Source organism: Pipistrellus kuhlii, unplaced genomic scaffold (assembly GCF_014108245.1).
Source record: "Pipistrellus kuhlii isolate mPipKuh1 unplaced genomic scaffold, mPipKuh1.p scaffold_m20_p_7, whole genome shotgun sequence".
Taxonomy (NCBI): Eukaryota; Metazoa; Chordata; class Mammalia; order Chiroptera; family Vespertilionidae; genus Pipistrellus; species Pipistrellus kuhlii.
This window is the reverse complement of record NW_023425573.1, coordinates 6141410-6168146: the sequence shown is the minus strand read 5'-3', so window position 1 is coordinate 6168146 and position 26737 is coordinate 6141410. Positions and strand designations below refer to the sequence as shown.

General features: G+C 47.8%; 1 protein-coding gene across 5 annotated transcripts; it reads right to left on the bottom strand.

Moving 5' to 3' along the window:
* IDH1 (isocitrate dehydrogenase (NADP(+)) 1) lies at positions 1-21335 on the bottom strand. 5 transcript variants are annotated; one of them, XM_045575565.1, is made up of 10 exons: positions 21293-21335; positions 20168-20242; positions 16719-16856; positions 12130-12421; positions 9843-9948; positions 7906-8083; positions 6870-7021; positions 3350-3490; positions 2346-2508; positions 1-913 (listed from the first exon to the last, which is right to left on the bottom strand). In XM_045575565.1, exons 3-10 carry the CDS (start codon positions 16838-16840, stop codon positions 823-825), a joined length of 1245 nt encoding a protein of 414 aa, XP_045431521.1. In that variant the 5' UTR covers positions 16841-16856; positions 20168-20242; positions 21293-21335; the 3' UTR covers positions 1-822. The 5 variants fall into 5 exon arrangements, with proteins under 5 accessions (XP_045431521.1, XP_045431522.1, XP_036278324.1 ...); XM_045575566.1 differs by having other exon boundaries at positions 16719-16863; positions 20176-20242; positions 21293-21309; XM_036422431.2 differs by lacking the exon at positions 21293-21335 and having other exon boundaries at positions 16719-16863; positions 20176-20315.
* Between the last annotated feature and the right edge of the window lie 5402 nt (positions 21336-26737).

Here is a 26737-nt window from a genome sequence, read left to right as displayed (position 1 = left end):
GTCATCAGCACTTCATTTTAATGAACAGGTCAGAGGAAGAACAGGCGAGGATAGTGTTTACAATCAACTTCTGAAAAATCACATATACATAAAGGAAACAAAACAGGCCAGGAATCCCCGAAAGGTGCAGTCGTATTATTGCACTTGAACACAAGGCGCTGCTCGGGGCAGCACACCGCGGGCCCCACAGGCCAGGAGGAGGCAGGCACAGAGGACAAGCCCCCAGGGAGTCTTTGTTCTGGATTCTGAACTCTCTAGCGGCCTCCAAGACTTAAACATTTCAAAACATTCCGTTGGAGTTCTTTACAGAGGGACTGCCATGTCTTCAACACGCGTTGGTTGCACCCACTTGCTTTTACGATTCTTTGAAAGTTGGAGGTACGGCTGGACCTCACGTGCTGGGACACCGGTTACACCAGCAGCACCCGGAGGCCAGGCCGTGGAGAGCGGGGTGAGGGAGAGAATTTGACACACTTTTAGGGACCAAAACTGTGGCTATCATTTAAGTCAAGCACTCTTCATTTTGGTCATTTATTTCGGGACATGAGAAAAAGGGACGGGGTACGAATCAATGCTAGAGTGATTCCTAAGCTATTAATAGAAAATAAATTTGAAATTGAAAAAGTCCCAGCCACATTCTGGAAGTGGCGTAATTGTGTGTGTAAGAAAAAGGCTGTAAACTTATAGAAAAGATAAACTCTGACTTCTAAACAAATTACAAAATTGATTTTGCCCTTCCCTTGAGTGTTGTACAGAAAAATGTAAACCAGTGGTCCTAGTTACCAAGAAAAACCACTTGTCCTCCGAAGCCGAGGAGCGACCTTAAAGCTTGGCCTGAGCTAGTTTTATCTTCAAGTTTTCTCCGAGTTTGTCCATGAACTCAAACGTATTCAAGTAGTCAGAACGCTGCACGCTGACAGAGGGAGAGAAAGAAAAGACAATTTAGTCTCTGATCTGCAGCAGGCAGAGGAAGAATCCTAGGAATGCTAAAGCAGCATTCTGTTTACGTCTAGAAAACGGATTGACGGTAATAAGCTGCAAGCTTGGGGCTGATGACTGTCAGCCAGGCTACAGGCCCCTTGAGTCTGGGCCACACACACATTCTGAGGAGATTCCTGCCATGTGGCTGTGAGGGGAAACCATCACAGAGCGTCAGCTCAGACTCATGCCTCAATGCCTGGGAGAAGGAAGCCATTCGGGGCATGCCAAGCTTTCACACACATCCCCACAAGCTGTCACATGTCCTTTAAAAAAAGCTTTAATGATCTTATTTCTGTGTCTTACTTAAAAAAAAAAAAAAAAGGAGCTTGGCTGGTGTGGCTCAGTGGTTGAGTGTCAACCTATGAATCAGGAGGTCCCAGTTTGATTCCCAGTCAGGGGTCAGGACACACGCCCCGGTTGTGGGCTTGGTCCCCAGTGGGGGGCGTGCAGGAGGCAGCCCATCAATGGTACTCGCTCATCATTGATGTTTCTCTTTCTTTCTCCCTCTCCCTTGCTCTCTCTGAAATCAATAAAAACATTAAAAAAAAAAAAAAAAACCACCCAAAGATAATCACAAAAAGACAACAAAATCCTGCTGATAGGTGTCTATTCAAATAGGCTACAAAGGTACCATCCCAATAAGGACATGTCAAGCGCTGTACTTTTGCTACAACTTTAAGAAAGATGTTGTGACTAAGTAAATCCTGGGGCTTACTGACATACAGTTGAGACATGGGACTGATGTTAAACTTAATGTAAACAACTCTGACTTTGAGGACGAAGTCTCTGATTAGCAGCTAATCCAGCTGGGATATGAGTTACCATGATCTTAAGACAAATACATGGGCCCTCGAACACATGACTGCTGGTTACAGATACCTAAGGAAGAGACTGACCAACTCAACATCTAACAGCCTGTGCTGCTTACTGTTCTCATCTGCAAAGTGAAAAAAATAGAGGGTGGGCTAAAATAGCCACAGGGATCCCTTTGCTTCTGTCTATAATTTCCTTGTTAAATGGAACCTTGCCCCCAATGGCTGCCCACTGGCCCCTGGACCCGATTCAGGCTGCAGCCTCGTTTTGTACCTAGTTTGACCCAAACGTGGCCACACCCATTCTAGAGGCTGATGATCTGCCACTGCTCTCAGGCCCCAGAGACAAAGTTCAATAGCTGCTTAGCGTTGAAAAGGCTGTATGTTCACACAGCCTGAAACGTTTATTGTCTGGCGATTCAGATAGCGTCTGCTGACCCCTGAACTAACGATAAGTAATGGATTCATCCACTTCCAAGAAGCACTCCTGTTTTGAGCCCAACGAGGACAAGTGGGCGTTTGACCACAGAGCCCACGGTGCCATCTACCTACTTGGGTAAACCTTTAATACAGGCAGCCAGGTCCTTGGTCATGAAGCCAGCCTCAATGGTTTCCACACAGACGTCTTCCAAAGCCTTTGCAAAGAAGCCGAGCTCTTTGTTGTTATCCAGCTTAGCTCTGTGAGCTAGCCCCCTGGTCCAGGCAAAAATGGAAGCTGAGAGAGAGAAAGCACACACACACACTTGTCATACCAGCTGGACGTATCCCCAGATGTTTCTGTTCCCAAAGAAAGAATTGTTTTTTGTTTTTGTTTTTTAAACTTAGGTGGCTGACTTCATCAGATGCTCTCCTCAAGCACTCTAAATTTTAGGAGAGTTGGAAATATTTTACTGAACAGAAACTTAAAAAAAAAAAATCTGCATGTTTGTAGGAGAAATGCTTTGGGTTTTGGTAGAACTACAAGGAAGCACATTTTCATTGTGTGGAAGTAGCTTGAAGATTAGGGCACTTACTAATTTGCAGAAGGTCACAATCTCTTCTCTTTGTCTATATTGGTCTCTTCTATCTCTTTGTCTATATTGGTCTCCCCTCCCCTTTCCCAGTCCCTCTCTCCCTCTTTCTCCCTCTCTCTCTCATCATCACCCAAGGATATGTTTAGACAGAGAAAGGGAGAGAGAGAAACACTGATAAGTTGCCTCCTGTACGTGCCCTGACTTGGGATGAAACCCCCAACCTGTAATCTCTTCTGAATGTGTGTTATCCTTGAAGCTGCGTTAGGAGGACCTATTTGTGTGGCTCTTAGATTCTCAGCCACGTGTGACATTTCAATGCGCCAGAGGAAAAGGAAAATGCTGTTGATAGCATTCTCCTCTACGATGTGTACCGTCCCTCCAGATGAAAAGGCATGTATTGCGTATATTTTAAGAAGCACATGAAAGCAGCTCTCGTCAGGGGAACAAGTCCGCTGTGTGTGGTGATTGGCGGCACAGGAACACGTCGGAGTGCCTGCTGGGTCCCCCTCTCGGGCTGGCAGTGTAGCAGTGACCCCGGCTCACCGATGGGATTGGTAGAGGTCTCCTGGCCCTTCTGGTGCATGCGGTAGTGGCGTGTCACAGTCCCGTGGGCAGCCTCCGCTTCCACCGTCTTGCCGTCCGGACAGATCAGCACGCTGGTCATCATGCCGAGGGAGCCATAACCTGTGAGCGGCAGAGCGTGAAGGGCAGGCTTCAACTGCACGGAGGGCCCGGGGCCGCTCGGGCCCAGAGCCAATGACCTCACCGTCCCAGGTCCCGGGAGCCAGACAACATCACAGTCCTTTCCCCTCACTCACTGATCGCACAGGCACCTGCTCCGGGGCGCAGGGCCTGACTGCCTGCGTTCCACCCGAGTTCTGTGACTCTCTAGCTACACTGGCCCAGTAAATCGGGATTAATAAAATCTGTAAATCGGGATTAATAAAACACTGACTTCGTCGAAACCGGTTTGGCTCAGTGGATAGAGCGTTGGCCTGTGGACTGAAGGGTCCCAGGTTCGATTCCGATCAAGAGCATGTACCTTGGCACATCCCCAGTGAGGGGTGTGCAGGAGAGAGCTGATCAATGTTTCTAACTTTCTATGCCTCTCCCTTCCTCTCTGTGAAAAATCAATAAAACATATTAAAAAAAAACAACACACACACACAAAACAAAACAAACCAAACACCAACTTCATCCGCTTATTGTACAAATTAGATGAATGCACCCATGTGCGGGAATACACATGGAATTTATTTATTCCTGAGGGTGGCACCTGCCCAGAGTAAGAGCCCAGCATGTCACTGCGGATGCCCCGTTCTGGGAGAATAAGCACCAGGGAGCTGTCTGTGCCATCAGGCTGCTCACAGACTGGCTGGGTTTGGCAAGAAAAGGCAGGTGGAGAGAGGATGGGATGGATCTAAGGCACATGTGTCAAACACAAGGCCCGCGGGCCAAATCCGTCCCGCCAGGCCTTGCAATGTGGCCCGCACCGCGCTGTCATCACTGCACTCCGCTGCGTTTCCATCACAATGACAGTTTATGACTGTTCAGTAAACCATTCGGCCAGCGATTTAGGCTGGAGTTTAGATTTTGGCCCCTTCTCTGATTGAGTTCGACACCCCTAATCTAAGGACATTCCTCTTAATCTTCCTCTCTCTAGCAGCCCCGCCAAAATAATCATACTCCGTGGCTTCCTATTCTGGGAACCATATTATAACTTTTAAGTCCAGGCAATTGATTTCTCTTCTTATATCACTCTTTTACATTTGATTTCAAAGAACACATTTCTCTACTTTTTTTTTTTGCTATTTCCCCAAAGCACCTGAGAAGTTAACGCAAATTTATAATGGGCCATTACTTTATTTTCTCTAAATCTGAGAATAAAGTAAACAAACGTAAATAACTTCTTAAGCTCCGCTTCCACCCGGTTAGGAATTCCTGTGTGGGCTTACGAGTTCCTCTCGTGTCCCTGGGTGGGTCGGAGGCTTCGGCGAACCCTCAAACCCTCAGTGGCTGGAGAAGCAAGGGCCGGACTCGTCCCTCTCCACCTGGGTTTGCCTGTGCGGCACTGCGGGGAGACAGCAGCTGGCATCGCTGTCAAAATACAAGCTGCCAGCGAAGCGCCTGGTGCGGGGCCAGTGGTTCATTCCCCCGGAGGAGAGTGACGGAAGGCAGCCCGGCTGCCTCTCATCTGCCCACCTGCCCTGAGGTCACACTTATCTAGGGCCTCTGCCCGGGCAGCCTTGGATCCAGGCCCCCTATCAGTGTGCTCCCGGCCACGGCCCTTCACAACTCCACTGTCAGCCCGCTGAGCCTCTGGAGCCGACGTTCGCCGCTGAAATCTCACCCTCAATGCGCTCTCCTGGTTGCCAGGAGGCTATGCAGAAAGGGTGGAATGATCTGGGTCCCGTACGGAGAACTCCGAGGACAAGGACGTGTCCCTAACCCACCACGGACTCAGCACAGAGCTGCCCTCCTCCCCTCTCCCGCACCCCGAGGACTGGAGCCGCAGGGAGCAAAGGGTGTGCGGCAGCTCACTCGTCTGACATCACAGCGGCCTTTCACTGCGCTGACCTACTGATTCTAAACCTGATAGGAGATGTTTAACTTTGTCATAAGGTTTAAAAGACGAGCAGTACTTCCTGGGGAAAGCAAACATAATTCAAGTCGATGCAATCATTCGCCCGGGGAGAGTCCAGCTGACAGTGGGATGGAAGGGCGCCTTGGTGCTGAGGGAAGGAGGGCCAGTGGCTTACACCCGTCACGTTGCTGAGCTTCTATGAACAGCCCTGGGCTTCGCTGCTCAGCTCCTCTGTGTGCCAAGCTAAGCGGTGAAGGCGCAGAGCAGCCGTCAGGGCTGCTGGAAGGCATGAGGGGCTCCTGCTGCCGGAAGAGGGAGCCCTTGGTTTCTTTTCAACCCGCTGCTCCCTGCTGTGCTAGCTGATGCCAATCAACGGGTCCGAGAAATGAGGAATGGTGGCTGGTGCCTGTGTCCCCTCTAGTGGTCCGTTTGCTTACGCACCCTCAATACCTTCACCTCAACAATAGTGGCAGCAAGACCACACTGGTTCAAGCTCACTGAGTGCAGGGAAGGGTCCTACAAAAGCAACGGGAAGACCTGATCTCACACCCGGTTCTTTCTCACGGGATGTGTGCCTACAACGACTTCACCTCCGGCCTGTTTCTTCATTTGTGGAAGGGGGAAGAGAAGGGGAAGAAGAAAGAAGAGGAAGAAATAAAGAGGAAGGGAGAGAAAAATAGAAAGGGAGAAAAAGAAAGAGAGAAAGCAGTTGGACTAGGTAAAAGATTTCAAAATTCCCTTCTCGCTTCCAGCTTGCTCTGTATTTCGAGGCTATGTTTTTAGGGGGATAAACATTTAGAATTGTTTAAAGAAAATAAAAAAAGAACAAGGAGCTCTTGGAGAGATCCTCTTTGGTTATTAGACAGCTCAGGCCCCTCACGTTACCCCTCCTTGCCAAGTTCTCAGAGGGGAAATAAAGGCAGGAAAGGGAGTGATAGCTTCGAGTGGGGAAGCATCCAAGGCTGGAGCCCAGGGTCTCAAGCACTGAGCTCCTTCTGGTGCGACCCTGAGGAGTAGCTCCTGGAGCCTGAGGAGAAGCTCCTGGAGCCTGAGGAGAAGCTCCTGGAGCCTGAGGAGAAGCTTCTGGACCCTGAGGAGTAGCTCCTGGACCCTGAGGAGAAGCTCCTGGACCCTGAGGAGTAGCTCCTGGACCCTGAGGAGAAGCTCCTGGACCCTGAGGAGAAGCTCCTGAACCCTGAGGAGAAGCTCCTGGACCCTGAGGAGTAGCTCCTGGACCCTGAGTAGCAGCTCCTGGACCCTGAGGAGTAGCTCCTTGACCTTGAGGAGTAGCTTCCCCAGTGGGAGCCCAGCTTCCTCTTCGGTCAGCGGAGCTGAGGGACCTGGAGGCCGGGCAGCAGTGACACCTCATGGTGTTTACAGAAAGGGCTACAGACCCTTCTTCCTGAGCCGGAAGACGGCGTGGCATCGCCCACCCGCCGCAGGGCCCGCCCCCCCCCTCCTCAGTGCCCCCGCCCTCACCTTGGGCCACGGAGTCAGACTGCACGTCGCCGTCGTAGTTCTTACAGGCCCAGATGAAGCCGCCCTCCGACTTCATGGCTTGGGCGACCATGTCATCGATGAGCCTGTGCTCGTACCAGATCTTCTTGGCCTCAAACTGGGCTTTGTACTCCCTGAGGAAGGAGAGAGACAGGGACACAAAAGGAGGAAAGTTGGTTTTGGGAGGGATGTCAGGTGTTCTCCGAAGGGTGGGGCTGGAAGCGGCATCTTCAGTGGCAACAGCACAAACGGAGGGACCTGACACACGGGCTCAAACCCCTGCCCAAGCATGGTCAGGCTGTGCGACCACTCCCGAGAGGTGTGAGAACTAAGCAACACAGGCGTTTCCCAGGCACCACGTTCACAGTTTTCAGTACACGGCTGGTCGGATTCTTGGGATTCGGCTTACTTTAAGAATGTAAAAGGGGGCGGGGGTGGGAGGGAAACCATTCTATTGCTTGATGTCATTCAGGAAACTAGGACAGCTTCCAGGCATAGAACATGGGCGGCAGGAAGAGGGATTAAAACGTCTCATGGAGGAGATGTCCAATCTGTGCCCTGGCCTGAGCACTCGCACCTAAAAGGGAGTTAAAATGTAACCCGTGCTCCCACGCTGTGGAATCTACGGCTGTTATAAATGCAGGCGTCAGCCCAAGAGGCTCCACTAAAGCAGAGGTTTAATCACGGCAACAGGTGTCAGAACAGAAATGGACCCAACTCAGAAACTCATGCTCGAAAAATTAGGACTCTGTCAGCAACAGGGCACCTTTCTTCAAACAACACAATAATTCTGGCTCTGACAAAAAAACGTGGGAGCCGGATTTGAGAACACGTTTATCTTCGAAAAGCAACTTAAGAGTGATTTTGTTTCACTCCTATTAAGTCTGTTTCACTCTTGTCTCTAAGGGATAGTGATGGTTTTCACTCAATTTCCCCAGAACCAAAAGGACGAGCATGCAAATTCTACACTATAGATGCCAGCTTGAGAAAAAGGGAGGAAAAAAGGAGCTGTAGTTACTTGTCATAGATCTCCTGAAAGATGTCTTTGAAACGGCCATCGTATTTCTTCAGAATAGTGTTTTTGGTGCTCAGGTACAAAGGCCAGCTCTTGGACAAAGCCATCTGGAAAGAACTGTGTGCAAACTCTTTGATTGACTTATCTTGATTGTACATCCCCATGGCAACACCGCCACCATCTGTGGGGGGACACCAAGGAGAGAAAAAAAAGAGAAATGGGGTTCAGTTGTAACAAGTTGAAATCCACCAACCACCACAAATCACCCAATTCCCAGCTCCCATGTCTAAGCCCAGGCTTCAAAAAGTCCCAGCCAGGCTCCCAATTTGAATACCCCATGAGCTCCTGAGGCACAGAGTGGGCGGGAAATCAGGCATAGTTAAGGACATTCTAAGTTATTTTCAAAGGGCAATAGAGATGATAGAAAGAGATACGGTTTTTAGGATGCTGAAGATACTGGAATACGGAAATCCACTATGAACCAGAGCTATACTCAAGAAAGGATGAATACTTTTTAAAACTGTCCTTTCATACTTTTAAAGTTTCAAACGTGTATTTTTAAACTCTTAAGTGTGCATTCAATCCTCAGCCAGAGACTGAAAATTCTCTTAATCCCCTGGACGATACGGACAGTTCACACCGTCATTGGTAGAAAAAGTCAGGCTACATGTAATCACTGGTGTTTCACAACTCTTGTTCGTTGAACTTTGTTATTGCTGAAAGACAGAACCTGAATTCATTCCACTGTCCAGGGCCAAGTTTGGCCCAGAATGTGAAAGGGGCTGAGAGCAGCAGAGCTAGATTCCATGAAAATGACAAGACCCGTGGATACAGAGAACAGAATGATAGCTGTCGGAGGGCTGGAGTTGGAGGCTGGGTGAAGGGAATAAGCAAAGAAAAAAAAAACAAAAAAAAAACTCATGGACACAGACAGCAGGATGGTTGTGGCCAAAAGGAAGGGGGCAGGTAGGAGAAAGTAAAGCGGGGGATGAGCAGTGATGGAGGGAGACATGCTTGGGGTGGTAAACACACAACAGATGATGTATTGTTAAACTGCGCACCTGAAATCTGAATAATCTTATTACCAATGTCACCTCAATAAGTTCAATTAAAGAGGATTATTATTTAGAGGAAGCAAGGGGGAAAACAGCTAGGTAACTTCTGCATTTTTGTTTGTGTGAATGCTTTTAATAACTTCAATAATGGAGAAAGAGGGTCCCCGTTTTGAGTGGAATTCACCATAATGGAACTTTTGAAGCAGGAGAATGTTTGGCAAGAAAAGGCAAAAAATAAATGTTCTTCTCCCACAGAATAAACATGCAGATGGGCAAGAAGAACATTCCAGCAAGTATGTAACATAACTACTTTTTAATACAAACCCTACCAGAGCAAATGATAGGATTACTTGGCAGGTGAGTTGGAGATATTTTTTCCCCCCCAGAGAGTAAGGGGGAGAGAGAGAAATATCAACGACGAGAGAGAATCATTGATCGTCTGTCTCCTGCCCACCTCTCCTGAAAATCAAGCACACAACCCAGGCATGTGCCCTTGACCGGAATCGAACCTGGGACTCTGGTCCGCAGGCCGACGCTTTATCCACTGAGCCAAACCAGCTAAGGCTATTCACGCTTAATTTATATAATTCGTGCACAACAGACTCCTGCCAACCTTCCCTTCGTGATTTAACAGAAATGCCCGTTTATCAACCTGTCTTTGTCTTTAAGCATTTCCAATTGGGCGGCTCACCCTTTTGTGCCCTTATCCAGGCCACAGGGAGGCGTGGGGGCCAATTCCTTTTCATTCCGATTTAAGGTCCCGCAGTCACGTTACAGATTCAGGCTGCACTGTTAGGCAGCCACACAACAAGCTTTAAACAACCGGGAGTAACGCTGCCTAAACGATCTGTGAAAAAACTATCATGATGAACTTTAACTGCATACCTTCAAAGTTATGTACCACGTATGTCTGTTTTTGGGATCCATCACTTGGCGTGTAGGTTATCTCTACTTTCCCAGGCCCGGGAACAACAAAATCAGTTGCTCTGTACTGTGCAGGGGGCAGAGAGGGAGAGGTATTAAAACAACAACAACAACAACTATTCCAACAAGTGTCACAAAGAATAGGGGGGGAAAAATCAGAGGACAGAGCTGGAAGACACCTAGACAAATAGCACAGTGTAGCTCAGCCTTCTTTTATTTTAGAGATGGGGACGAGGAGGTCCAGAGAATCCCGGAAGCTAATCAGTGGTAGCACACGTTAAAGCTCAGTATTTACTGGGTGCCTACCACACACGGGGCGGTTTTCTGAGCACTGGTACGGAGAGGAGTGAGAATTGATACTTTGGCAAGTATTTCCCTTACCAAAGTGAGCGCAGACGAAGAGTGCTATGGGATGGCAGAGGAAGAGAAATGACATGACCTGGAGGTCAGGGAAGTCTTCCTAGAGGGGGTGATGAAGATGATGGAGAGCTCTAGGACAGATGCTCTAAGTGAGTAACCAGTCCATCTCGTTATCTCACTTGATTCTCCCATCACTCTGACAAGGAAGGGACTGTGGTGTTGGGGAAATACTTGGGTCAAAAAGACTCGGCATCTGGTCCTTGGACCTTCAGAGCTGTCTCTTTATGATTATCTTCACGGCGAATGCCCAGACCAGAACTTGTCCGTAGGAAGCCACCTTCTGGAAGCAGGTTTGAAGGCTGGTGGTCCTCAGAAAAGGGCCGTCTGAGGGAAGCCATCTCTCTCATGGGCATGAGGCTATGCTAGTGGGAAAATGTGCGCAGCCTGCACCAGGCACCTGTTAAATCTTGGCTGCATGGTGCCTTCTTCAGTGACAGAGACAACTAGTGTCAGTCAGGTGTCAGCATCCTTTGGTTGTCTGCAGAGAGCGATACTAGTGACAGCTGGTAAACGCTGTCAGATAACGATGCAGACTCACTATCCGGAACACTGTGACATAAAATCCCCCGCTAGGGTCATTTATTCCGTTCTCAAAAGGAAGAAACCGAGGCTCCGAAGCACCATGCATGCGATGTAGATGTGTATGCACATTCACATGATCAGGGGATCGATCGGAGGTTTAGAATTTTCAATCTGGACTTTAACAAATAGAATGATCAACCATTCTTCCAAGCGATTGATAACAAAGTAGTAGTAAGAACAATAACAACAACAGACAAAAATGACCCCACTGGGCTCAAAAGAGCTTGGGGGGGGGGGGTGTTCCCAGAATTAGGACGTGTGTAGCACCCCCATCCGCACGCCCTCTCCTGGCCTCTGGGAGGTCCCTGGGAAGGGACAGGCCAGGCTGGAGGAGGCACAGTATGAGCCACAAGACAGAACAAATTTAACGACCCGTCAAGCAGTGACCTGGTGACCTTGTCCCAGGAACAGAGCGAGGTCTGCCCCGGCCAGACTGCTTCCAAGGACAGCTGTGAACACCACAGCCTCTGGATTTCGGAGTTAGGGACGCTTGTTTTCAGGGTCTTTTGGGACAGACATTACTTTCTATGAAGCTCTGCATACCTCAGTTTCAACATGAAGTTCTGATTTTGTTTGGTTGGCTGGCTTTCTGTGTAATTTGGCAGCCAGCCTACTTGTACAGAAGTACAGAAATGAAACTTTGCCAAGTTAGGAAAAAAACTGTCTTAAAGGGACTGTTTTCAACTACTGGGCCAGTTTTTTCCTTTTATGTCTGAAATGACCACGTTCCATATAATCTTTGGTGGTTCCCATCCCTGCCTGCACTTAGGATCGCCTGGGGAGCTTAAAATGCCTGAATCCCGTTGGATTCAGATTCACCGGGTCTCAAGCATTGGCATTAAAACAGAAAAACACTTTTTTTTTTTTTTAAATGCAAAATAAAACAAACACCAAGAAAACCTATAAAAGATCCTTTTAGAGCCAAGGTTGAGGATTACTGATTTGGTTGAAGCACAGGAAATTATCCAGACCAAAAAAAAAATGTCAATATTACATGGTTTAAATGAACAAAAAGATAAAGAAAAAAATCATGTATGTTTAGACAGATGCCCGTGAATCTTGCTTTATTTACTTCTACCTAAATGTGTAAACAGACAGATATCCATATATGCACTTCTCAACTGTGCACTCTGTTTAATGGAAGCAGTCACCGAAAGAGAAGCGTAAAACACGTGTAACTCAGGACCGCCGGGCAGCCGGAGGCCACGAGGAAAGAATGAACGTCCAGCTGTGCCGCACGACTCACCTGGTCCCCATAGGCATGGCGGCCGATGATGATGGGCTTCACCCACCCGCTCACGAGCCGGGGGATGTTTTTGCAGATGATCGCTTCCCTGAAGACAGTGCCGCCCAGAATGTTCCGGATGGTGCCGTTGGGCGACTTCCACATCTGCTTCAACTTGAACTCCTCCACCCTCTTCTCGTCGGGGGTGATGGTGGCACACTTGACGCCAACGCTGTACTTCTTGACGGCTTCCGCGGCGTCCTTGGTCACCTGGTCGTTGGTGGCATCACGGTTCTCTATGCCTAAGTCATAGCTGGGGGGAAAAACCCAGACAGGGTGATGTGGACGGAGGGGGCTACTGTGCTGTCTCTGCAGGTGCTGGCACGCAGAGCCCGCCCCGCGGAAAGGGAAGGCTCTCAGGGTGCCTACACCTGCCACGTTTTACCACGAAGGCACCCTTAACCAAACACAGCGCCGAGAGGCTGCCGGCTGGGCCTGGCTCCCTGTGCCGCAGTGGGAAGCTGTCTGGAGGGAAGCTGAATGGAGGCCATGGTGCTCTGCACCTCTGCTCGCTTTCACCACAGAGAGGCCATGACAGCAGCCCTCTGGCAGGCTTCCATATCATCAACATAAAAACGCAACATGAGGCCCCACCTTAGCAAACTTTTCCTTAGTAATTTTTTCCCCCCTAAAAATAAAGGGGTCAGAGGGTTAACATTTTTGTTTCTTATATTTGATCGTCAAGGAGTAGGTTTTATAAATGAGACATTTAGTGACAAAAATCGAATAAATCCTTCATGAATGCCAGGGAGTTATAGGATGAACCTTTCCCTAATTCTTGGGTGAGTTGCTCTGCTCTGGAAACAAGCCTGCAGTTTATTGGATACGTATTGGAGTCAAGCAGTGGTTTTATATACCCCAGAGAGCCAGAGTGTGGTACACCAACACCCAGACTGCCGGGGATTCCGAGCTGAGAAGGACTGGTTGTTCACAGAGCACAGACAATGACTGTATAAAGTTTTATCTAAAGTATGGAATAGTTTGTCCAAAATAGGAAAAACTGAACAGTAATGTGACTATTTTGTTCTCTAAGGTTTTAAAGTTTTTTTTTAGCTTTCATAACATGCTGAACCATGAAGCCTCTAGATTTTTTTTTTTTTGGTTCTTTTTTTAAAATTTATTTTTATTTATGTACTGTCTAAAGTTTTACATATGTCTCCTTTTTCCCCTGATTGCCCCCTCCCTCGCAGCCATTCCCACCCTCAGCAAGCCCCCACCGGCCCAGTGTCTGTGTCCATTAGTTATGCTAATATGCATGCATGCAAGTCCTTCGGTTGTTCTCTAACCTCCTTCCCCTACCATTTGTCTCTGGATCTAGTCTTGTTCATCAAATTATGTTGATCATTATATCCCACATGTCAGTGAGATCATGTGATATTTAACTTTCTCGACTGGCTTATTTTGCTTAGCACAATCCTCTCCAGTTCCATCCATGCTGTTGCAAATGGAAAAAGTTCCTTCTTTTTTATAGCGGCGTAGTACTCCATAGATGTACCAGTTTTTTAACCCACTCATCTGCTGATGTGCATGTAGGCTGTTTCCAAATCTTAGCTATTGTAAATTGTGCTGCTATGAACATAGGGGTGCATATATCCTGATTGCTTTTTTAGTTCTTGTATTTCCTTTCCTTAGTTATCCCAACTCATGATGCAAATGCAGAAGCAGCAATCTTAAATTTCCAAATAAAAACAATTCCAGCTCTGGCTGGTGCTGCTCAGTGGTTAGAGTGTTGGCCTGTGCACCTAAGGGCCTCAGGTTCAATTCCTGATCAAGGGCACGTACCCCAGCGTTTTGGGCTTACTCCCTACTCTGGGTCAGGCGCGTGTGGGAGGCAACCAATAGCTGGGCCTCATTGATGTTTCCCTCTCTCTCCTACTTCCCCTCTCCCTTCCACCCTCTGAAAAGCAATGGAAAAAATATCCTTGGGTGAGGGTTAACAACAACAAAAACTCCAGACTGCTTTGACCTTAGCTAATTCATATAAATGTAACAACAGAGCACAAACTCTCTTATCTCCTGGCACAGGAAGCGCTGAGCATGTGCAAACATCTACTCCTAACTCAAACCATGAGCAGTGCTCATGTTCATAGGAACCCTTCTCATCAAGAGAGACTAGCAGTACATGCCTGCAATTTCTGCTTCTCTTCTTAACATTTCTGAGAGAGAGAGAGAGAGAGACAGAGAGACAGAGAGAGAGACAGAGAGAGAGAGACAGAGAGAGACAAAAAAAAGAAGAAATGGAGAAATGGCCTGGACCACAGTCCAGCCTGCAGAAAACAAATTAATTCCTCCACTCCCCTCAGAAGAGAACCAGCTGTGTAATAGCAGCAATTTTAGAACAACTTGCAACTTGTTTGAGCCGCTAAACATTCTTTGGTCCAGAGCCAGTGACAGTTTTTCCTGGGCCTAAGGACTCTCCTTCAAAACTCCTTGTCTCTAGGCTAGAGGGGCTCAAAGCGTCTTTGTGACTATTCTACTGGCAAGAGCTCTGCACCCTCACCCACTGGCTTGCAAAGCTCTGAAACAGGGGAGTGCTGGTAAAAACGCTTCATTAACCTACTTGGATGTTGCTTTTTAGGCCTCCTTTCCTGTGTGTCTTGTTGACCTCTGCAGGTATTTGCTCCATCTTGTGGCTGCAACTGTGATATTATCAACAGCTTAAGCTTAGGATAATTAAAAAGGGTGTCTAAGGATACCATGCAAATTAAATGTCTACACCCAAGCAAATAAAACAGGTCCTCCGGACATAGTCTGGGTCGAGGCATATACACTTCCAGGTGCCACGAGTTTGGCTAAAATGGGAGTCTACAGCCACTGCACCCTTGTAAAAATTCTGTCTCTACCTAGTCCAAATGCTCAAAAAACATGAGCAAGTTTATGAAAAACACAGGGGGAAAAATGAGGGCATTCCATAGAGACTTTCATTTCTGTCTCTGAACAATTTAAACACGGACAAGGTTCAAGTTTTTAGGACACAAATGTTTAAGGGCACTTGTGACAGGTTGGCATTTTATTAAAATAACTTCAGGGGTTCTTTCTGTACTATCACTGTATGAAAAGGGCAAAGGCAAGGAATAAAAAAGGGAAAAGGTCCAGCAGCTAGTTAAGTAGGAGGATAGAAAATAGGGCACGGCTCAGTGGCTGAGCATCGACCTCTGAACCAGGAGGTCATGGTTCAATTCCTGGTCAGGGCGCATGCCTGGGTTGCAGGCTCGATCCCCAGTAGGGGACTTGCAGGAGGCAGCCAGTCAATGATTCTCTCTCATCATTGATGTTTCTCTCTCTCTCTCTCTCTCTCTCTCTCTCTCTCTCCCTCCCTCCCTCTCCCTCTCCCTCTTTGAAATCAATAAAAATATATTTTAAAAATAATAAGATTCATTGGCATTTATTCAGGCACTCTTCCCAGGTTTCATTCATAAGATTCAGCTGTATCTATGTAAAAAAAAGCTAGTTATATCCCGAAATCCCTTAAGATTATATTTTCTTTTAAATATATTTTTATTGAATTTTTACAGAAAGGAAGGGAGAGGGATAGTTAGAAACATTGATGAGAAACATTGACCAGCTGCCTCCTGCACACCCTCTACTGGGGATGTACCTGCAACCAATGTAGATGCCCTTGACCGGAATCAAACCTGGGATCTTTCAGTCCGCAGACCGACACTATTCACTGAGCCAAACCGATTTCGGCAAGATTATCTTTTCTGAGTTTGCTGTGTGGAGGAATAGGCATGGGCCACATAGACAGCAGTGGTCCCATAAAGTTATAATGGACATGGAAACTTCCTGTCCTCTAATGATGTCGGAGCAGTGTAATGTTGTAGTGCAACCCACATACGTACCATTGTCACAACCGCCTTCAGCAGTCAGGACAGCTGTGTGGCAGGGGAACAGAAATGATCCCCCCAAATTTGTCTCTTGGGCCTAAGGATTGTTTTAGGCTGATTGATGTTAAGAAACAGACATGGGAGAAATTCTAAAAGCCAAGTACAAGGGACCCCTTGAAAACACATTTACAGCCGTAAGGGGACTCTCCACTTGCCCAGGCTGTCCGCCTGCTGTTCCAGGAAGAGGGGCGTGACCTCAGCTCCAGACTCATGAATGCAGAGGAGGAAGACTTAACTACGCCTGCACCTTACCCTTGTTTACTGCTTCCCATGGGAGCCTCCTATTGCTGACCTCCCCCCCACCATCTACTTCTGTCTTCGGCCAAAGACAGTGTGTAAGGTGGTGGCTTCAACCGTTCTGGAGAGTTCCTCAGTTCTCTTGAGTCGCTCCCACGTATATAGGAGGTATACGTGTGATTAGACTTTCTTTTTTCCTTTAATCTCTCTTTTATCACTGGGATGTCTCAGCCAAGTACCCAGAAGGGTAGAGGGAAAATTATTTTTCTTCTCCTACGGATCAAAAGACTATCACAGAGCCTAGGTGTGTAGTGGGCCGTGCCATCCAGATTTGCGTAAGCGCACGCTAATGATGATCTCACGACAGAACCGCTGAACCACACACTTCTCAGAATGTAACCCTGCACACGACTGTAATTCATTTACCTGTGCAGGTCCAGGTCCACATAAGGAAAGATGAGTTTTTCTTTAATCAACTCCCAAATGATTCGTGTCATTTCATCTCCTTGCATCTCCACCACTGAACCGCCACGGATTTTTTGAGACATTTTGACTTCTCTAAACCTTTAAAAAGGAAAAAGAAAAAAAAAAAAAAGATATGATACCTATCTTGTCATTTATTTCATTTTAGTTCCACTGGATGAAAGGATCCCTTTGTCTGCATGCTCGAAGCCCAATAAGAAGCAATCAGGAGTTTGCAGCCAAAAAAGTAAGACTTTATGACTTGAGGAAGTGGCCACACCTGCAGTCCCAGGTGAGCTAATGCTTAGAGACCCAGAACCCACGTGTACCTCAGGTGGTGGGTAGGGGGAAAATCATTCGTCACATGACTAAGGCAGCTAGGGTCATGGTCAAGGCTGTGGTGGTCTCTACGGATTGGTCGGCGCTAGGGTAGGGGGTGGTGGTCAGTGCATCTGGCCATGATGTCAGCCGTGGCATAGCTTCACCTGGTTTCACCATTGTTCTGGGTCTGAAGCTAAAACACAACTGAGGCCTACATGCCATCTTTAGTTTAATTAACTGAAACTCTGTCTCCGTGGTCAAAAGACCCGAGGCTTTGTTCTTAAGATGATTTGACGTTGACCAGAACCTCATCGTCCTGAGGGCTTAACGCTTAAGGGAGTGGATATGCAAGGGAGAAGCTGAGTCAGGTGCTGGGTGAGGCCAGTTTGAATGAAGAGGAAAGAAAAGGAGGAAAGATCATATTAAATAAATGAAGTTTCTGCACAGCATTACTAGCAAAAAAAAAAAAAATTGAAACATTTGGTGACTACTGAAAAAATAATTCACAGTAGCGTGACTGCATGGAAAGCTAATTAATAATGACAGTTACCGATAGAATTGAGCACATTCTCTACATAAAGCACTGTGTTACGTACTGAGTGTGGTTTGAGTTAGCTCTCGCACCAACCCTGAAACACGGAATTATTTCCTTAGTTCCCGTTGATATAAGAGAAGTAGCTTTCCCAAGGCCACCTGCTAGACCATCTGGAACTTGCTCCTGTAACATGCCCTCAATAATGTAATCATTATTTGTGACTATCAGTTTGTCCTAGAAAATAAGATTATTTCCACAATCTCATGCTTATTTGAACACTTCTATTCAACTCCTCACTATACTGTGCCCTCAAGATGAGCAGATGATGAGAGCTAATATCCCTCTCTTTTAAGAGGCTGTTTTGGTTCAAATAACTACCTTCGAGGAGATGTGACAAGTTCTTGTGACTTATGTTTAAAGAACTTTAAGTCTAAAAGTGGAAGATGAAGGATTCCTGGTGGAACTGTTTTCCTGAATACAATCTATATATATAAAAGCCTAAGGGACTGTTTGACTGGTACCTGTGATGAGCACTGACCACCAGGGGGCAGATGTTCAATGCACAGGCATGGAAACATGGAACAGACGGATGAATCTCAAAGGGAAGAGAGGAGGGTGGAGGGTGGGAAGAGATTAACCAAAGATCTTATATGCACACTAGAGGCCCGGTACATGGATTTGTGCACCAGTGATCCCTTAGCCTGGCCTCTAGTATTAAATACTAAGGATGTGGAGCTCAATACAAGAGTGATTTCTCAGTCAGAGAAATCTGTTTATACAAGGTCACTGCTCAGGACCCAAGCATAACCCTGTCTTCTTCCTCAGTAGCCCACCTCCGGTACTGTTCTGCTGGCTGTTCGTGGGCAGATATAAGCTGTCAGTTCGTGGCATAGGGAAGCAGCATTGTTCCAGGAAGAGATACCATTTTGAGGAACAGGGTGTGGGGGTGCATGCTTTGGAAAAGCAAGACTATGCGGCTTAAAGGAAGGCCCTGTCCCTGCGTGTTTTCTGAGAGGCAGAGGACGCCCTGAGCCTGCTCAAGGTGTCTGTTCCCTTTCCTGATGCTCTTTGGGAAGTTCCCCTCCCTCAGCAACACAACTGCCAATTGCTTTTCTTCCCCTGAACGTACAGCTGACTTTAAACATGATTCGGTAAAAGGCCTGTCAACAGTCTCTCTTGAAAAGTTGAGCTCAAGTAATGTGGCCTTCAGATGAAAGGATGCCACGATCAGGAGGTGGTAAGCCTCAGTTTGTGTGATAAGCCAGAATATCTTTCTACCCCCAGCCCCGTTTTCACTTCCCAGCTCTGCAATTCTGGAATCCTGCTGATGTTACTGTTACTGGGGAACCGTCTGGAACTCGAGTAGAATAAGAGAAATGAACAAACTGGTGTGAGTGGGTCAATTACTTCCCACTTGTAATTTCAAGGATGATTTGCAGTACAGCTTATTGGAGTATATGATTCAGTCCCACTGATCCCGCTGTGACACCTGTTCCTGCATTTACCACAGAACAAAAGAGAGGCAGCACACTTAGCTTGGTCTTAATATTACAATTCCACGGCCATGTTTCTATATAGTATTATGCAAGAGTTATGACTTGGCTATTTTTTCCTTCATGGCGAATACAGTTAATAGAAGGTCATGCACTATACTTGAAATTTCAACAGTGACAGTATTTTTCAGTTCATTATTCCCTTTTCAGTTGAAGTGATTAATAATGCATAATTGAAGTCTTTCAGGTTTTCCACACATTACTTAACTAAAATGTTATCACCTATTAACTAAACAACGGAAGCTTTATTGAAGACCCTGGCTTACTACAATGTAGGACGTTATTTTATTTCTTTTTTAAAAAAATATATTTTATTGATTCTTTACAGAGAGGAACGGAGAGAGATAGCCAGAAACGTCGATGAGAGAGAAACATCGGCCAGCTGCCTCCTGCACACCCCCACCAACGTACATGCCCTTGACCGGAATCAAACCTGGGACCTTTCAGTCCGCAGACCGACGCTCTACCGCTGAGCCAAACCGGTTTCAGCATTATTTTACTTCTTTTAGACTTGAATTCCATGAAGTGGGCCTTAGGCCCCAGGTGGCTCACTGGTCTACCCTTGACCCTAAGATTTTCTATCTCCACCCAAACTCCAACTTCAGAAGGAAGGACTATTCCACAGGTGAGTTCTTTTGTCCGAAAAACAGCCTAATTCTAATCTTCTGACACACTTGTGTAACTCCAGAAAACACACCTGGACTCATGTGGACTAGTGTAAGAAAAAAGCTGCTCATCCCGTTAAATTTTTCATAAACTCCAAGTGTTTTTTTTTAAAGCCATTTAAAAAAAGATAAACTACAATCATCTGGGGGGGGGAGGGGGGAGTCTCGTGTAGAGAAGACGCTGGACTGAAAGAAATACGGAAGCAGTTGCAATTTATTATTGAAAATATCCCTGACTCACTCGCTAGCTGCACCTGCCTCTAGGATCTCCAAGACCAATTGAAAGCAGGATTGCCCCATCGGAGGAAACGCGGAAGGAGAGAAACGGCTCATTCTTACCTTGACAAGTGGATCAATTTCTAATCACGCCAACGCCTCTCAGTCTTGGGAACTCAGCTGAGTGCCCTTTAGCTCCTAAAAAAAAACACAAAAACCCACAATCAAACAGGGAATGAAAACCACAGCACGCAAACCCCTCTAGTCGGGAGGATTCAGACAGCCCTGTGTGTCGGGTTTAAAGTTCGGAGAGTTCAGTGCGCAGTGAAGCCGAGGGGCGAAGGGCAGGTGCAGGGCTGCAGACACCCTACAATTACAGGTCAGGGGAGCCCCGATCCCTGGGCCTGCGCACAGCGGAGGGGGCGTCCGGGGCCGCCGTCCCTCAGCGGGTCTGGAGGTTCGGGGCTCGCCGTCCCTCAGCGGGTCTGGAGGTTCGGGGCTCGCCGTCCCTTAGCGGGTCAGGAGGGTTGGACGCCCCTGAGTGACGCAGCGACCAGCAGGTCCCGGCCTCCCGCGTCCTTGTGGCTCTTGTGCAAGCGGCTGCAGCGGCGGCGGGCCCGCTCCTCCCCTCCGGTGCCGGACCTTTAAACGGGCGCCGGGCCGGCCAGGGACCGCCTCCCCCAGAACCTGAGATCCTCCCCGCCCCCCGCAAACGGCGCTGGGCCCGCCCACCCCGCGCCCCAGTCCGCATCCCACCGCCCCAGGGCCGCGTCCGTCCTTCTTTGTAGTCCGTGCCCGTGGCCGCAGCTTTCTCCCCCCTAAAGCCAAGACCCAGTCTCCTGCGGGTCCGCCGTTTCCCGCCGCTCGGCGTGCCCCTCTGCAGGCAGACCCGGCTTCCGCGGCCCGGGCTTCCACCGCGGACCACTCCCCGCCGCCCCATCCCACCCTCCGGGCCCGGGAGCCGCATCCAGGCGCCTGGCGCCGCTTCCTCCCCCTTCCCTGTCCCAGGTGCAAACCTGGATTACCCCTCGAACCCCCTTCTCTGCGACCGGAACCCGCCGCCAAGGTCCTTCCTCCAAACCCCAGATCTCCTCCTTCCTCCTCTCCCCACTGCGGCGGCGGGCGGACCGGAGCCCCCCCCTCCGAAGCCGGCCCGGCCGCCCCTCGCAGCCCGCGGCCACCTGCAGGCTGGGCCGCCGGCGCTGCACGGCGCGGGGGCGGCGCCGCGGCCACTCGCACCCGACTCACCGGTGCAAACGCCGCGATCGCTCCCAGCGGGTGCCCGCTGTCCGGCTCTGACACCGCCTCCGGGAACGCGGGGCGGACCGGCCGGCGGGCGGGGCGCTTCCCTCTTCCCGGCTTTGTCCCTCCCGGCCCCGCCCCTCGGCCCACCGGAGCCCCGCCCCCGCCCCGCCGCCAATCGCCGCTATGGTGGGCGTGGCTGGGGCGGGGCCGGGCCCGAAGGGCAGGCAGCGTTCTGCAGAGCTCGCCTCCAGGCGCCGGGCCGGCCGGGGCAGGGGCTGCAGCGCCCCCCGGAGCCCGGCTCCGGCGTTTCCCGCTGGAAGGACGCGAATGCCACCTGCAGGCCGGGGAGCAGGGCGCGTGTGCTGGGGCTGGTAGTCTGAGACCCATGCCGCCTGAGAACACCCTGGGCTTGGTGACCACCCGGGGGCAGGGCGGCTGGAAAGGCCAGCGGGGAGCCGGAGAGACTGGTCGTGGTCTGGAACCGCCTCTGGCCAAGAGCAGTGGGCCAGGCCATGAGTGCGGGCTGCTCCACCGCAGCTGGAATGCGAAGGACGGGACCTTGCACGGGCAGGCATGCCACAGAACATTCTTTCTGCCACCCCAATGACTAGGTCTTTAGATTTAGAGCGTCTGTACCTATATAGTAACACCACACACACACACACACACACACACACACACACACCGCGGTTTCCCTTTTTTGTGGGTAGTTTCAGCTACATTTGGTCAATTGCAGTCCCCCCCAAAAAAAAACATTAAATGGAAAATTCCAGAAAAACACAGCTCAAAAGTTTTAAATTGCGCACTGTTCTGAATAGCATGATGAAACCTCTACTCCTCCTGAGAAGTGAGTTATCCCTTTGCCCAGCGTATACGTGCTGTAGACTACACAGCTACCCACTCCTGGGTCACTTAGTGTCCTGCTGCTCAATGGTCAGATCGACTGTCTGATACCGCATCATCCCAGTGCCTGTGTTCAAGTAACTCTTATCTATAATGACCTATAATCATAAAAGCATAATATGCAAATCGACCAAAAGGCCGAACAGCAGAATGACCTTCCAACGATGACCAAGGAGGGTGCTATGTGATTGGTGGTGGGAGAAGGGCCGGCTGTGGGGCATGGCTACAGTGTTTGGACAGGTTCAAGCCTGGGACTAATGAGAGGGCACAGTCCTCTCGTGGCCACGTGCCGGTCCCAGCCTGGAGGGCAGAGCCCTCGCAGCACCGTTATAGCCAGCAGCTGGAGTTGTCAGCTTGAACCTGTGGTTGGAACACGTGGCCCCACGTGCCTGAGTGATAGAGTTCAGGGGAGTGTAGTTGAGTAGGATTGAAACCCACCAGAATGGTGTAAACACCTTGATCACGGCCTTACTTTGCCTCGTGGCATCGGCTATAAAATAAAAACGTGGCTTGTGGGTCTCAGGAAACAGCGACCTACCAAGACCCAGCCTTCATTCTCTTGTCTGTGTTTTCTAAGCCTTTCGGTCCTCGCTCCCGGCCAGAGCACCGCTCCTGTAGCTCCCTCCACCACCCACCTCCCCCTCATAGCAGACTTCCTGCCCCTCCAGGCCTTCTGTGCGCCTGCATATGCAAATTAACCCTCCATCTTTGTTGGGTTGATTTGCATATCACTCCTGATTGGCTGTGGGCATAGCAGAGGTATGATCAATTTACATGTTTGTCTATTATTAGGTAAGATTACAAATAAATCTAATTGCCATTGCATTAGAAGATAAAGATACTGAGATTATTATCTGGGTTCCAGAGAAGTTAGATAAAGATGTGAAGCCTGAGAAACCAGTGGGTTAAAAAAAAAAAAAAAAAAATCCGTCCTTTTCAGGGAATTATTTTTTGTGTATTCCTTCTTCTTGAAAGCAGGGGTGTCAAGGAGCATTTTAGATAGCGATTTGTAGGATAATACCATGGTTGTGTATTGCTGCTGAGATTTCATGTCCCCAAATTTATTTTTTAAAATTATCTCTAACATAGGATTATTACAATTACTCTTGGAAGATAAACAGATATAAAGGACACTGCACAAGGGGCATTTTTGACACTAGAGGGCACTGGTATTTTTCCCAAAAGAAAATGAAGCAGCAGCACTATGCTTGATTTTTGAGGCAGATTAATTGTCACCTCCATTTATTCCTGTAGAAATGATCATAGAAGTGTCTGAGTGTGTATTTCATCTCCAATATGAGACCCAAAGTCACCTGAGATTGTGGCTTTACTCCATATTACATTGGGTTCACATTTTAATTACCTTTTGGCCACTACAAGTATTTGTAGAGAGGACTTAGGACTGCCTTCAAGATACATACAATATCCTATATAATAAAAGCCTAACATGCAAATTGACTAAACAGTGGGCTGATTGGTGGAACAACCGGTTGCTATGACTTGCACTGACCACTAGGGGGCAGATATTCAATGCAGGAGCTGCCCAGCCTGCAGGCCCCAAGTGTTGATTTCCCTGCTGGTCACCTCACAGATCTACCCTGATTGCTGGCCAGGCCTAGGGACCTTACCCATGCACGGATTTTGTGCACTGGGTCTCTAGTAGCATGATAAAAGCCATTGAATATAGGTGAGGAAAATGAAGAAAAGAGAGAATACATTAAATAACCTATATTTGAATTTAAATACAAAAAGTATCACAAAGCAAATCTAATCACAAAATTTATTCTATCGAATTCTAAACTCCGCTGAAAATGGGCTGCAATTTGTTTCTAAGCCAGTGCAGGAAGAAAGGTAACACTCCCAGGAGTGTCAGCATCTAAAATAGCGTTTCCTAGGCCAGTAATATAGGAACTCTGTTATCACTGAAAACATTTCTTTTGTAGATTCCTAGAGTTGACTTATATTACTGTATGTGCAGAAATTAAATATATGCTCCTTATGCTGTTACCTCTTATTCAACTATAAAATAACAAATTTATAGATAAAATTACTAGAAACAAAAACTATAAAAAAATGCATTGCCTGGCAACAATAAATAAATGTAATAAATGAATACTTGTAATGAAGCACAAGTAAAGACAGTTCAAGATGAGCTGGCATATGAGGGTCGTTAGTAAATGATGTTTAGCTGAAATTAAATTACTGTTTGAAATGTGGATATGAAACCATGGATAAGTGGGGGACTCCTGGACAGAGTTAGGAAAAAAGTGTCTATTTCAGCAAGAACTCCATGAAACACTTAACATACTTAAGAGCCACGTGGAGGAAAAGGAGCCCCCAAAGGAGAATGAGGCTTGGCCAGCTTGGCTCAGTGGTTGAATGTTGACCTAGGAATCTGCAGGTCATGGTTCCATTTCCAGTCAGGGCACATGCAGGAGGCAGCCAATCAATGATTCTCTCTCATCATCGATGTTTCTATCTCTCCCTCCCTCTACCTTCTTCTCTGAAATCAATAAAATACATATTAAAAAAGAGAAAGAGAGAATGAGAAGGACCCTCTGGGGATAGAAGAATCAGCAGAGTCTGATGGGAGCCAAAGCAAGAGAAAGTTTCCGAAAAGGAGGGGTACGACAGGGAGGGCGAGAAAGACAAAGCCTGAACATAATTTTGGCAAGCAAGAGGACCTCAGGACAGCACTTTAAGAATAATAATCCTATCAGAATGGTGCTGATGTAGAAGCCAAACTCAAGGGGATTGAAAGTGTGAATGGGAGGTGGGGAATTCCGAAGACAAGAAAACTGTTTTCAGAAGGTTGACTGTGAAGTGAAGAATCCTATATAATAAAAGGCTAATATGCAAGTTGACTGCATGGTGGAACTACAGGTTGCTGATGCCCAGCTCTACGCAGAAGCTGGCCCCCTGGTGGTCAGTGCACCCTCACAGGGGGAGCGCCACTCAGCCAAAAGCCTGGCTCATGCAGTGGCAGTGGCAGTGGCAGGGCACATACTGGGCTGAGGGACCCTCTGCTCTCCCCACCTCCCAGTGCACAATGCACCAGGCCTCTAGTCTAAAGTGACCGGATATCCTGCTTTTGGCAGGACAGTCCCGATTTTTAACAATTTGTCCTGCGTCCTGAGGCATTTTTAAAAAGTCCTGATTTTTGGAAAGATAAATCGGGACATTTTTTTATAACGCTGCGGGAGGCAGGACAAATTGTTAAAAATAGGACTGCCCCGCCAAAAGCGGGATGTCTGGTCACCTTACTCTAGTCCAGGGGTCCTCAAACTTTTTAAAGTGGGGGCCAGATCATGGTCCCTCAGAGAGCTGGAGGGCCGGACTATATGAACTACTAATTCCTACTGTAACACCTCGGCTGCGCTCACTGCCCAAAAAACCTGGCGGGCCAGATCAGACTCCTCTGCGGGCCACATGTGGCCCGCGGGCCGTAGTTTGAAGACGCCTGCGAGTCCTATATAAAATCTTAGCCAACATAATTTTTGATGACTGCATAATTGTTCATCATTTGATTGTATTACTTTCATATGGTTTATGTTGATTAAAAATTTGTTTCCTTTTTACTTATTTTTTCAGTTTTAAATAACTGTCACAAACTTATTTAGATATACTTTAATTTTACACTTTCTTTGGCTAGGTGATTAGAGTTGGAATTGTTGGATCAAGAAGTGTAAACACTTTTAAGGTACTTAACAGATCCATCAAATCATTTTCTTTTTTTTTAAATATATTTTTATTGATTTTTTACAGAGAGGAGGGAGAGAGAGAGATAGAAACGTCGATGAGAGAGAAACATTGACCAGCTGCCTCCTGCACACCCCCTATCGGGGATGTGCCCGCAACCAATGTATATGCCCTTGACCAGAATTGAACCTGGGACCTTTCAGTCTGCAGACCGATGCTCTACCACTGAGCCAAACCAGTTTCGGCCATCAAATCATTTTCTGAGAGGGACACACTTATTTATGTTTTCCCACGAAGCACAAGAGAGTGCCGATTTCATTGTAGCCTAGACAGAACTGAATTTCATGATTTTTAAAAACATCTTTGCATTCTTCATTAAAGGGACTCCTTTGAGAGCTGATTGATTCCAGGCCTGGGGCAAAGTAAGGAAGTGGCCTGGCCTGCATGACTCAGTGGTTAAGCATTGATCTATGAACCAGGAGTTCAGGGTTTAATTCCCATTCATTGCATATGCTCAGCTGCAGGCTGGATCCCTAATATAGGGTGTGCAGGAGGCAGCTGATCAATGATTCTTTCTCATCATTGATGTTTCTCTTTCCCTCTCCCTTCCCCTCTGACATAAAAAAATATTTTTTTTTTTAAAAAAGGAAAAAGAAAGGAAGTGCTCAGAAGGTGTTGGAGGCATGTGAAATGGATGCAAAAAAGTAAAATGAAGCCATACATACTTCTTTTCATGGAGGGAGAGAGGATTGTAAATAAGCAACATTTCCAGTATGTAGAGGGGACAGGATAATGAAGGGTTCTGTGGTCTGGTGCTGCGGTGGTGTGCTGAGGAGTCTGAAAAAG